This window comes from Vigna radiata, chromosome 6 (assembly GCF_000741045.1).
Source record: "Vigna radiata var. radiata cultivar VC1973A chromosome 6, Vradiata_ver6, whole genome shotgun sequence".
In the NCBI taxonomy this organism is placed as follows: Eukaryota; Viridiplantae; Streptophyta; class Magnoliopsida; order Fabales; family Fabaceae; genus Vigna; species Vigna radiata.
Genome location: NC_028356.1, coordinates 20,907,000 through 20,919,803, shown reverse-complemented (window position 1 = coordinate 20,919,803; position 12,804 = coordinate 20,907,000). Strand labels below are relative to the sequence as shown.

Here is a 12,804-nt window from a genome sequence, read left to right as displayed (position 1 = left end):
TTTTATGGGATAAATATATATTCTCTGCATTATGTTTAAAACATCTGTTAGGAGTAAAGCTATCCGTTGGTTCCATTAAGCCAACCCCGAAATACTACTTTGGGTAACACTTACCTGTTGCAGTTTCCGACTTTAAATAACAAAATATATATTTTTTAAATATTAGTTTTAAACATAAATAAATCTCAGTTAATTTTGACTTATTTATTATTGATTTAATGTGACGGAGACAAGGGCAATTAGATTAACCTGAGATGATAAAAAAAAAAAAAAAAAAAAAAAGAAGAAGAAAGAATAGAAGTACTTTTATTGCAACAATTGCAGAAACTGAAGCACTTTACATTGCTTTTGGTTATATAAATACATGATAGAAAATAAAAGAATTTGGTGTTATTTCTTATTGCCTTATTGAAATAAGAATTAAATCAATGAAGAAACAATGAATTATTAGGTAGCAATAGAAGGATATAAAACGTATTATCCTTACAAGTAAGGATTAATTCCAGATGAGCAGTGCATGGTTAGAAGAGTTCAACATTTTGAAATCTTCAGTTCTAAAGAGGAATTGCCAAGTTTTTACGCTGCCCACGCTCTTCATCCTTCATCTCTATCATGCTACCAATGATGATGTCAGAAGCACTATTCACAATCTCTGACAAGTTCCTGCACCACAAACAACTTAATTAGCCAACTTACTTAAGAACTTAGAATCAGACAAATACAACCTTTCAAAATGCATCAAAATCCAGAAATTTAGCATGCCCTTAATATATATAAATGCATCACACTCATTCCATTACCCTTGTAGAAAGCAATGGTGCAAAGACAAATAGATGACTCACTTAAAGAGATTTTATATTGTTACTTATGAATAGATAAACCTTAATTATTTTTGTCTTATGTAGGGTTTGGAAAAGAACTTACCCTTTAGAGGAGTTGAACGTGAGTCCCACGGTGTACTTAACCTCTTCAAGAGCCCACCTGAAGCGGCGAAGTTCGTCTTGCGACCACTTAGGGTTGTTGACAAGGCGCAACTGCGAAGGCTTAACGTCGCAGAAGATGGGAATAACCTTCTTGTTGCACCCGAGAAGAAGCGCGAGCTCATGGAGGCAAAAGTAAGATTCGGTGTAGCGTGGAGACAGAAGCGCCACTCCGATCTGGCACTCCATAACAGCCCTGTTGATTTTATCAAACAGTTTGTCCCCGGGTTTCATGGACTTGTTATCCAAGAAAGGGTTGAAACCGTGCCTCTTCAAATGGTCATACATCAACGTTGCCACCGTCTTCTTGGTGTCCATGCTCCGGTGGTTCAGGAACACGTCACACGGCTCCACCACCCGCCTCACCATTTCTTGTGCTCGCTTTGGCTGACTCAGAACCCTGCGCAAGCTCATTGCCACGTGACGTTGCATGCTTGAGAAATATAATGGTGCTAGCTGTTTGTTCGAGTAGCTCGATGATTCAGCTGTTGTTGCTGTTTTTGTTTCTTTTGTGTGCTTTTATGATGATAATGATATTGGTATCTAATGAATTGACGGGGGCTCCCTTTTATAAGGGTCTGTAGCGAATTTTTTAATAATATTCATTTCTCTTTCATCGACTTTGGTCTTTCGTTTAACGTTCTTTGCGTGGGTAGGAGGCATTTTTCATTCTAGTTTTACCTTGACCTTTGGCGACATTTCATCTTCTTACCATTTTGTCACACGAGTTTTTATCGTATAGGATGAAAAGGTAAATAACTTTTTTACCGAAGAACAGAACAACTATTTCATGATGGAAAAAATAATGTATACCATACGAAACTGTTTTATCTTTGTATCCATATTACTTTAATTTTATGTAACAACCCTGTCAACATGTTAAGATTTTGTATGTAAAATGTGGTCAAAAGTAAAGTTTTCTTAGATTTTGACAGATGGGTGGAGCAGTAAATTGGACTCCCTCCTCTAGGTTCTATACTGAGAGGAGTATACCCCTTCAAACACGTTATGGTCTTATTGTTTGTGGCTCACTCACATGTGAACATTGAAAGTTATCATGAGACACGAATTAAGGTTTTGAACGACAGAACAGCCCTTTCTCCGTATTATGGGTTGGAATATTGATGAAACAAGTGAAAAAAGGATGTAAACCACTGTGTGCATTGTCCACTACTTTTCTGCAAAAGTTCAATGTAATTTCGTCTTGGCTGCGCCAGGAATTTTTTATTTTCAATTTATTTGCTTTCTTGATTTTGACCAACTTGTGCATCTGTGAACACTACAACTTGATTAGTCAATCATATATTTGTTTCGATGGCTCGGACTCTCACATGGAATAATTGATGAAGCAAACTCCAGGGTGCTTCTTCCTTTGACTCTTTGAATAGAAATTTTCAAGCCATGACTCATCACAACTATAGATTCATTAAAAAATTCTACATCAAAAACAAACCAATACTGTTTGAATTAACCAGAATAATTTCGGAAAGTTTGTATTATTTTTTTTGTGTATTCCGTAAGTTTAGTTTTTGGTAGGCAAATTCATGTTAATTATAGTCACACATATACCAGCATTTCAGAGCAGCATCTTCTACTTGGATACTGTGAATATTCCTTCGGAAAACTTGACTTAGTTAATTTAAAAAGGTAGTTCATTAATTAGCTTTGTTCCGTTTCTGCTTAATTACGTTAATTAGACTTCCGAAGCTTGTTAGACTTCATGTTAATTATAGTTTTTTTCCTTCTCACTTCCTTTGTTTCCTAGCACAATCAATCTCAATTACTTACTAACTTAAAGCAAATTCTAGTCTAAGATTATGTTTAAAAAAAGATATAACTAATATAAGTTTTTTTCTGCTCAATCTATCTGAAATTGACAAAGTATATTTGCCGGCAGTCATTTGTCATACCAGCATCATTAATTGTGACAGTAGAGAAATTAAGGTGCATTTTAATTTCTATAACTAATATTGGCGAAGTTGTGATGGTAAAATAATATAACTGATAACTATTTGAATTGTCTAAATTAAAGTTAGTTTACCAATTCATGTTGCATCGTACAAAATTTAAAGGGAATTATGGCACTATATAATAAATTTTGGGAGAAAGACCATGGTCAATTTAAAATGGCATGAAAGTGCACATTCAAAAAGAACTTGTGAAACATGGATGTTAAAGTTCATGACCAGAAAAGTGCTTTTTATTTAGTTTGTTATGTGTTATTGTATTAAGTATTTATTAGTTTTGTTAATTACTTATTGATTCTCTTTACTGGAATATGATTTTCCTACTACAAACTCAAATTCTAGAAAAAGAAATCTTAATTTCTTTTAGAATTTAATTTGATTTAAGAGTCATTAATAAATAAAATAAATTAACAGAGAACATTTTTCAGCAAACGTTTGTTTATTCATGTAAACAAACAGCGTAGTCTGGCTTTTTGTATAACACTTTCTTTCTTCGTGCTATACTTTCTTTTCGTTGTTGTTCAATAAAGTTCTTTTTTGCTGTCGTTCAATTGTTACTTTCTGTTAAATACAAGTTTTAGCTTTACATTTTTTATTATTTTTTTCTACATTAGCGATTTTATATTGATTAAAGATATGAAATTAAATTATTGTATACAAGTGGTGGATTTAGTACTTATTTTACAAACTAACTTTTGTAACATTAAATTAAATTTAAAATTTACTTTAATATAATATAAAAATATTTTCTAATAAAATTTGTAAAAATTATCTGTTCTTTGGTAGAAATATCTCTCTTATTGGGTGTGGCAAATTATGAATTTGTCTCGACATGTATCTCACGGTAAGAAAATCATTAAAAAATAACTAATTTTAGAAACAAAAATAATTAAGACTAATTTAAATATTAATTTACAAAGTAAAAACTATTTATATCTTAACTAGTCTATAGTATAAATAAAATTTTATAATTAATTTGTGAATTAGAGTTTAAATTGACTTTTAAGATTTTAACTATCAAAAAAAATTAGTATCTAAAATTAGTTTATAAAATTATAAATTTTTTAGCAGTAAAAGTTTTAAATTATAAACTTTTTTTATTTATTTTGTTTGTTTATTTATTTTTTTATATGAAAGTTGAGACAATTCTATCATCCTTCTTCAATATACTTAATTTTTTACTAAAATAAATATCCTTTATGAACTTAATTGTGTGTAAGTGAAGTTATTTGTTTGTGACTATTGTTAGTAAGTTTGGTTTGGACATCATGCGATTGCATTTGTAATTTACTATGAGTGATAGGTGGACTTTACGTACTTGCAATTTGGAATCGATTAGGTCGTGTTGTTGATTCATTCATTATTTATTGTAGCATGTTTTTAATAAAGTCAATAATTTTAACTCGAGGGAATTCATGTACTATTTCAATTCAGTTTTCTTTCTTTCTACTTTTTATTCTTCGATAAAGCGAATATATTCTCGCAAATGGTTGTTACACTTAACATGAGTCGCTTTGTTTATCAACTTAACTGGTTCGGTCAATGGAAAATATTTTTCTTACATGAATTAATTATGTATAATTTTCGTAATAATAAAAATAATAATTGTAACTACTTAAAAAAAATTATTTGTTTTAAACTAGAAATTGGAAATTCAAGTCCTACTTGCTAAGGCTCATTTATGAAATTCTTAATGTATAGATACTTACTTCACTTTGTATTTACTAACTTAACAATGTTTAAAGTCTCACATCTACTAATGCAAAAACGTTGTTTAACGTCACCCATAAGACGTCGGTTAAAGGGTAGCTCGACGTATATTAATGAATGGTGGCATTACCGTAAATAAGTTGATAAACAAAACGTCGGTTTCTAGGGCAACCGACGTCTATGATATAGTAGACGTCAGGCCCTAAGGTAGGCAAGAAGACAGTCTTTTTTGTCTCATTGACGTCGGTTTTGAGGGGGGCAGACGTCTACCTAGCTGTAATTAATGTTCTTCACCCGATTCCCGGGCGCTTACACGTCACTTAATAAAACACCAACATCTATAATGTTATAGACGTCTCTTCTCCCTTAACTTGACGTCAATGGGCCTGTCAGGAAGGCGGAAAGACAGTCAAATTCTACAATATAGACGTCGGTTTTCTGGAGGACCGACGTTGATAACTTTTTGGCAAGTATACCAAATCGTTACGAGTAATATAGTGATACAGTCTAAACTTTTCAAGAGCATACACAATTGCCAAAAATTCTTTTTCATGTGTCATAATTCAATTGTCCACCATTCAGAACTTTACTGGCATAATGAATAATGTGAAAAATTTTGCCACGTCTATGTCCCAACACAACCCCAATAGCATAATCACTTGCATCGCACATTAACTCAAAATCTTGAGTCCAGTTTGGTGCAACTACGACAGGGGCTGAAATAAGCTTCTCTTTTAAGACTTCAAAAGCTTTAAGCCACTCCTCATCAAACTCAAATGGAGTGTCTTTAACAAGCAAATTGCAAAGGGGTTTAGCAATCTTGGAAAAATCTTTTATAAATCTCCTGTAGAATCCAACATGTCCAAGAAAGCTTCTTACACCTTTGACATTCGTCGGAGGTGGTAGCTTCTCAATAACATCAACCTTTGCTTAATCTACACCTATTCCCCTGGATGAGATCTTATGTCCTAAGACAATTCCCTCACGAACCATGAAATGACATTTTTCCAAATTCAACACAAGGTTCGTGGCAATGCATCTCTTCAAGACTACATCCAGGTTCTGTAAGCATAAATCATATGATTTTCCAAAGACTGAGAAATCGTCCATGAACACTTCTATGCAATTTTCTACCAAATCAACAAAAATGGCTAGCATGCAACGTTGGAATGTGGCAGGAGCATTACAAAGACCAAAAGGCATCCTTCGGTATGCAAACACACCAAAGGGACAAGTGAAAGCAGTCTTTTCTTGATCCTCAGGATTCACTACTATTTGATTGTACCCGGAATAACCATCCAGGAAACAATAGTAGGCTTGTCCTACTAGCCTTTCCAACATTTGGTGCATAAAAGGGAGAGGAAAATGGTCTTTCGTGGTGGCTTGATTTAATTTTTTGTAATCTATACACATTCTCCACCCTGTGACTGTTCTTATAGGAATTAATTCATTTTTTTCATTTTGAAGAACAGTCATACCCCCTTTCTTTGGAACAACATGCACAGGACTTACCCAAGCACTGTCTAAGATAGGATATATCATTCATGCTTCAAGCAATTTAAAAACTTCCTTTCTCACCACCTCTTTCAACGTAGAATTCAATCTCCTTTGTGGTTGTGCTATGGGTTTATAGTCCTGTTCCATCATAATCTTATGCATGCAGTAGGTTGGACTTATACCTTTCAGATTAGACATATGCTAACCTATTGCCTTCTTATTCTCTTTTAAAATCTCAACCAATTTTTCTTCTTCACTATTTGACAAAGAATTGCTTATGATCACTGGCCTCTTGGAATTTTCCTCTGAAAACACATACTTAAGATGATCAGGAAGTATTTTCAATTCCATCTTTTCCTGATCATCCAAGTCATTCTTTTCCAGTTTTTCCACTTTAACATCAGTGGATTCCTCTTCTTTCAATTTTTCCAAATGTTGTGAAATCCTCCACTTCATATTCTTCATCAACAATGAGCTCTTCACATGCATCTACCAAAACACGCTTTAAAGGGGATTTCACATACATATGGTTCTTCACCTTCTCAACCACATCATCCAAAACTTCCACTCTAAAACAATTTCCTATATCCCTGGGATGTTGCATTGCTTCCACAACATTGAAAGTTATTGTCTCATCATGCAACCTCACCTTAAGATGATCGTCATCTATATCAATTATCACCCTAGCAGTTTTCATAAATGGTCTACCCAATATGAGGGGGACTTCAATATCCTCCTCCATGTCAAGAATAACAAAATCCACTGGAAAAGTGAATTTGTCAACTTTCACCAAAACATCTTCAATAACTCCATATGGGTACTTTACAGACCTGTCTGTTAGTTGAAGTGTCATCCTTGTTGGTTTTACTTCCATGTCCCCTATCTTCTTTATCATAGACAAAGGCATTAAATTGATGCTTGCACCTAAGTCTATCAACGCTTTTCCAGTGGGGAGCTTTCCAATTGTACATGGAATAGTAAAACTTCCAGGGTCTTTGAATTTAGGTGGTTGAAGTTTTTGGATGATGACACTACAATTCCCTTGCACCTCAATTGTTTCTTCCTCAATATACTTTCTCTTTTTGGTCAACAGATCTTTCATGAATCTAGCATTTGAGGGCATCTGTTGAAGTGCTTCAGAAAAGGGAATTGTGATTTCCAGCTTTTTGAAGAGAGCCATGAATCTAGAAAATTGACTTTCCTTTTCCTTTCTAGATTATGTCTTAGGATACGGTAAAGGATTTACAATCTGTTTTCCTTTTTTGCTCTCTTCCACTTCCTTTTTTTTATCTTCTTCTTCCTCAACTTTCTCTTCTTTCTCTTCCTACTCTTCACTTAATTTTTCTTTTTCATCCTCCTTCCTCACAACTACACTTTCTAACACTTTACCACTCCTTGTAGTTATAGCTTTGCAATGCTCTTTTGGATTTGGTTTCAGTTTTAACTCCAAATGTGTTCACAAGCTTTTCTTCTAATTTCTTGGCCAATTGACCCATTTGAACTTCTAAATTCCTTATAGAAGCATATGTGCTCTTTTGATTTGATAAGGACATCTGCATGAATTGTTGAAGAGTTTCTTCCAGTTTTGATGTCCTATCAGAAAGAGTGGGTTGTTGAAACTATGGAGGTGGTGGTCTACTAGAACTAGCCTGACCCATGCTAGGTTGAGGTCTTCATCCTTAACTATAATTTCTGCAATTTCCTTGACGACCTTGATTTCCCATATAATTTACCTCTTCCTTTGCATTGGTTAGAATAGCACATTGTCCATTTTGGTGCTCTCCACCACACAGTTCACAACCTTGCACAGTTTGATGTTGTGCCTGTGATACATTTTGGAGTTGTAGTTGTGATATCTTTTTCATCAGAGACTCTAGCTGATGAGTCATTATTTTGTTTTGGGCTAACAAGGCATCTTGGGATTGCAACTCAAACATTCCCCTCTTTCTGTTTTGCCCTCTCTCACTCTGAACGTCGTTGTCACTGGATGCCATATTTTCAATAATCTCATGGGCTTCATCAGGTGTCTTCCACCTAATGTTCCCTCCTGTTGAGGCATCTAGCATTAACTTTGTGTTAGATTTTAAACCTCCTAAGAACAGGTTTAATTGAGTGGGAACGTCAAACCCATGAATGGGAGTCTTTCTAAGCAACCCCTTAAACCTATCCCACGTCTAGCTCAAAGTCTCTTCAGGCTCCTATTGGAAAGAGGATATCTCTTGCTTGCCTTTATTTATCTTTGATTGAGGGAAATATTTGTGTAAAAGCTTTGCCACTGCGTCATCCCAACCAATCAGACTTCCCTCAAGAAAAGAATTTAACCATTTCTTGGCATTTCCAGCTAGAGAGAAAGGAAAGAGACTAAGTCTGATTGCCTCATCTGACACATTCAACATTTTCATAGTATTACAAATTTCATTAAAAGTAGTTAGATGATCGTAGGCATTTTCGTGTGACAATCCTGAAAATTGATTACTTTGAACGAGGTCAATTAATGCTGGCTTCATTTCCATATTAGCCGTAATCACCACAGGTCGGGCTATACTGTTGAAGGGTGAAGGTACAGAAACTGAAGCATAATCCTCCAACGTATGCCTAGCTCTCTGTTGTTCATCATCACGATTTCCTCCATTCTTTTATCCTGTTGATCAGATGAAGAAAAAGTGTTGGAAGTAGTAGATAAGCTAGCTTCTCTAGCTTCTTTTTTCCGGTTTTCTCTTCTACGCCTACTATTATTTCTACGGGCAGTCCTCTCAATCTCAGAATCAAATAATAAATTCTCAGATTTTGTTCTGCGTCTCATGCAGAACAAAAATCTTTAAAGATTAGCCCAAAGAAATAATACAGGAACAAACACAATATATACAGATATACAAAAACTAAAACAATGGATTTACAGATAATGGAACAGAATTGAAATTGATAAACAATGAATTGAAATAACAAAACAATCAAATTCCCCGACAACAGTGCCAAAAACTTGATAACTTTTTGGCAAGTATACCAAATCATTACAAGTAATACAGTGGTAAAGTCCAGTATCGTTCTCCCAAGTGAATTTGAGTTAAGTTGCTCAATTAAAATTATTTATCAAAATCAATTTAACAACAAATTACAATTTGATTCAGTAAACTAAAAGTAAGAAATTAACAGAATATTAAAATTTGAAATTAAAGTTGGAAAAAAGCTTCGTTGGAATTGACTTCATGACTACCATTACAGTAACTTATCTGAACAATATAATTTGCGTTCAAACATTAACATCATAGTATCTTGGTTTAATCCCTTAAAACAAGTTCTAAAGAATTTTTCTCAATTATTAATTCCTTAAGTAATTAAACATAAACTTTGCATTAAGATCTGATGTTTACCAATGACCAAAAGAGTTGAAACTATTCCTAGCATCGTTCCCTCTGATTGCTTTTCTTACACTCATACTCAAATTTACTTCCCAGTACAATTTGAATATATTAAATATATCATACTTCCGTATAATGACAAGTAAAACAAGAAAAACATATGAACAAAACTTATATTGAACAGGAAAACTTACATCAATTGTCAGTCATTACAATTAATTCCAACAAACATAAATTTAGCCTATCCTAGACATCATAAACGTACTCATTTCAGCAATTCCTTGCATAATGTGCAGTCTTGATGTCTTCAAAGAGGTCTCCTGATGGTCTCATGTTCTTCTCTATAGTAGTTCTCTATTTTTTTGTATGTTAGAAGATGGTTTTTTCCTGTCTGTCACGTCTTTTAAGAGTCAGTTAATTTAATTAATTCGCTCAGCGCGAAGGTTGGTGTGCGCTGTGCGAATTAATTTTAATTCATGCACTCAACTGTTGTAATTCGCTAAACGCACAGTATCTGGTACACTATGCGAATTTTCAAAATGCTGCCCTCTTTTAATTTTCATGATTCGCTCAGCGCACAGGCCTTGGTGCGTTGTGCGAATTTCTTTTTCTGGCTTTGTGAATTTTTTCTTGCGCTTTGCGAGAACTGGCTGACAGATTCCAATTTATACATCTTTTCTTGAACAATAATTTACGTAATAATCTACTTCCTATTACAACATTTCACTGAGTAATAACATAAATAATTACAAGATTAAGATCATTTATAAGTGTAAAAATAATTATTTTTCACACTTATCAGACGTCTATGTGGTTGTTATTAATGTTATTCACCAAACTCGCAGGTACTTCGACGTCCAGTGCAATCGGCACCGACGTCTAAAATGTTATAGACGTCGGCACCCCAGGACAACCGTCGTCAACTTCCCTGACAGGAATTGAAACGTCATTTCAATCGGTGCCGTAGACGTCGGCGCCCCGTGTGTCCGATGTCTAAGGTGCATGCAAAAGGCAGATTAAAAGTTATCTTGGACGTCATATTAGTGAGCTAACCGACGTCTAGCTGACTATAGACGTCGGTTTCTGCAACAACCGATGCCTCAATTCATATTAAATAAATCGCAGACTCGCAGTTTCACAAACATCATCGTCTTCCTCCTCTCCTTTTTCTCTCTTGCGGCATTGCATTCCAAGTGTGTCTTTTTTTATTTAAACCGTTTAAACTTTGTTGAGTCCGATTATATTAATCTTTCATCGATTATCTTCTGCTTCAACTGATTAAAATTTATTTTGCTTGTGTTGTGTTTTAGTGCAGTTTTGTTCCTCTCTTGGGGTAACGTAGTACCACATTCTACCTTTGCTAGCTGCCTCCCAGAAAAAGCGGCGTCTTTTGGATTTCTTATGGCATTTCGACCCAAAAATGACCCTGGGTCGTTGCCTAGTTATCGTTTCACCGTAATTTTTCCCTCTTGTGGTTGAAATGTCATGAAAAATTCAAAAGACGCAAGCTATTTTTGGTGGAAACTAGCAAAGATAGAGTGTGCTACTAGGCTATCCAAAGACAGGAACAAAACTGCACTAAAACACAACGACTATATTAGACGTCGGTTAATGCATAGACCGACGTCTATAGTGACCTTAGACGTCGGTTAGTGACATGTTCGAAGTCTTTATAGTGCTCTTAGACGTCGGTTGGCTCCCAAACCAACGTCTATATGGTGCTCTTACACGTCGGAGTAGGCCTTAACCGACTTTTATTGATGTCGGACATGACACTAACTGACATCTGTATAAACGTCTGTTATATGGAAATTCGACGTCCACTAATGTCACCCGTAATGATGTCGGTTGTGAAAAAGACGTTAAAAGCCAAAAATAACAAACATCTAAAGCCCTTTCTGCACTAGTGATTGACTAAAGATAAAATTAATTTAAAAGTATATAAGTGGTGGTATCCACCATTTACAAGTGAGTTTCATGTGCAATTTATTCCAGCCTTTGCAGCAGCGTTCCCAGCTTCTCTAGGTAGCAGGTAATCTAAGTCAGCTCAATTTCATCCAACAGGCGAGTGTAGGTCACATTGTCTTCTCCAATCTCTCTAGTGGAATTATAGTAGATTGCATCTTCAAGTGCAGTCAATTCTAGTGTGATAGCAAGTTTCAGCTTCCCATGCAAGCTTCCATATAAGTCATGTTTAAGTGCAACTGCAAGTCACATGCATGGCAAATCACGTTCAAGGCTTCTCAAATCAGCTTTCTTCTTCATTGATACAAATTCATAACACTACAAAATTATCCAAGTTGGACTCTCAAGTTATTATATCACATGACAACAACACCCAGAAACATCAATTACAAGGTTCGATTGCTCATTAAAAATTGAATTAGTCTAATCAAAGTGACTAAAATAGAAACTAAACTAAAGTACAACTCATGTCCATTCTAAAAATAGGAAACAAATCTAAATTCTACTATTTACACAACTAGAAATTAACCAAAATCAAAATTAAACTAAAATTATAGCTAAAACTACTCTATTACCAAACATTTGTAAAAATTAGAAAAATTACACTAAAATGAAAACTTAAACTGAATTAGACCCAAAAGAAAATGCTATTAACTTTGAAAAATACAAAAAATAAATAAAGACTCGTTAGGAGTTTCAAAATATTTTGGGATTGAGTGTTGCCAACTTGGTCAAATGTCCCCAACTAAAGTTATCAAATGGGCAATCTCAAACCACCCTGACTCGACCTAATGAGTCATTAAAAAAAAAAAAAAATTGTACCAACTTAACTTGATTATTTTTCTAAACAAGCTACAACTTTTTGGCTTAATCTAATTAAACTTCAAAAAAGGGTCAATGGAATCATTTTAAAAAATAAAAAATAAAAAATTAACCATACATTTTATAAATTTAAGTCATGAATTTTTTTTATATAAAAAATATAAATTATAATACATTCATGTTTTTGAAAAATAACATTATTTTTATTAACTTAAATATAATTATTATTTTATAAAATTGGTCGATTCAGTCTATGCCATTTAGGTTACGAGAGTTAGGCAAAAAATTATCATTCAATTAAAATTAATTTATAACAACAAAAAGTAATTTGGCCGATTTATTAAACATACTATTTTATAATTTTTTAATTTACTATATCAATTCAATCGTCCAGAAACTTTTATTAATTGTTTCTCCACTTTTTTATTTTTTACTTTCTTTCCAATAATCTCATTTTCCATTATAGATTCCTTCTTCTCCACTTCCCCATATTCACTAATTAAT

The 12,804-nt window shown here is 34.0% G+C and overlaps 2 protein-coding genes across 2 annotated transcripts; both read right to left on the bottom strand.

Annotated features, from left to right (window-relative positions):
• Positions 1 to 333: 333 nt before the first annotated feature.
• Positions 334 to 1,488, bottom strand: LOC106763560 (disease resistance-like protein CSA1). Its single transcript, XM_014647733.2, has 2 exons — positions 925 to 1,488; positions 334 to 663 (listed from the first exon to the last, which is right to left on the bottom strand). Exons 1-2 carry the CDS (start codon positions 1,410 to 1,412, stop codon positions 555 to 557), a joined length of 597 nt encoding a protein of 198 aa, XP_014503219.2. The 5' UTR covers positions 1,413 to 1,488; the 3' UTR covers positions 334 to 554.
• A 5,066-nt stretch (positions 1,489 to 6,554) lies between these two features.
• Positions 6,555 to 7,334, bottom strand: LOC106763559. Its single transcript, XM_014647732.1, has one exon. It carries the CDS (start codon positions 7,332 to 7,334, stop codon positions 6,555 to 6,557), a length of 780 nt encoding a protein of 259 aa, XP_014503218.1.
• Between the last annotated feature and the right edge of the window lie 5,470 nt (positions 7,335 to 12,804).

What these genes read in the sequence shown, in the direction of transcription:
- LOC106763559 (XM_014647732.1), bottom strand. Translation starts at nt 7,334, where the DNA reads ATGGCTCTCTTCAAAAAGCTGGAAATCACAATTCCCTTTTCTGAAGCA.
- LOC106763560 (XM_014647733.2), bottom strand. Translation starts at nt 1,412, where the DNA reads ATGCAACGTCACGTGGCAATGAGCTTGCGCAGGGTTCTGAGTCAGCCA. An exon ending in ACGTTCAACTCCTCTAAAGG is followed by an intron (nt 664 to 924) that starts GTAAGTTCTTTT and finishes TTTGTGGTGCAG; the next exon opens with GAACTTGTCAGAGATTGTGA.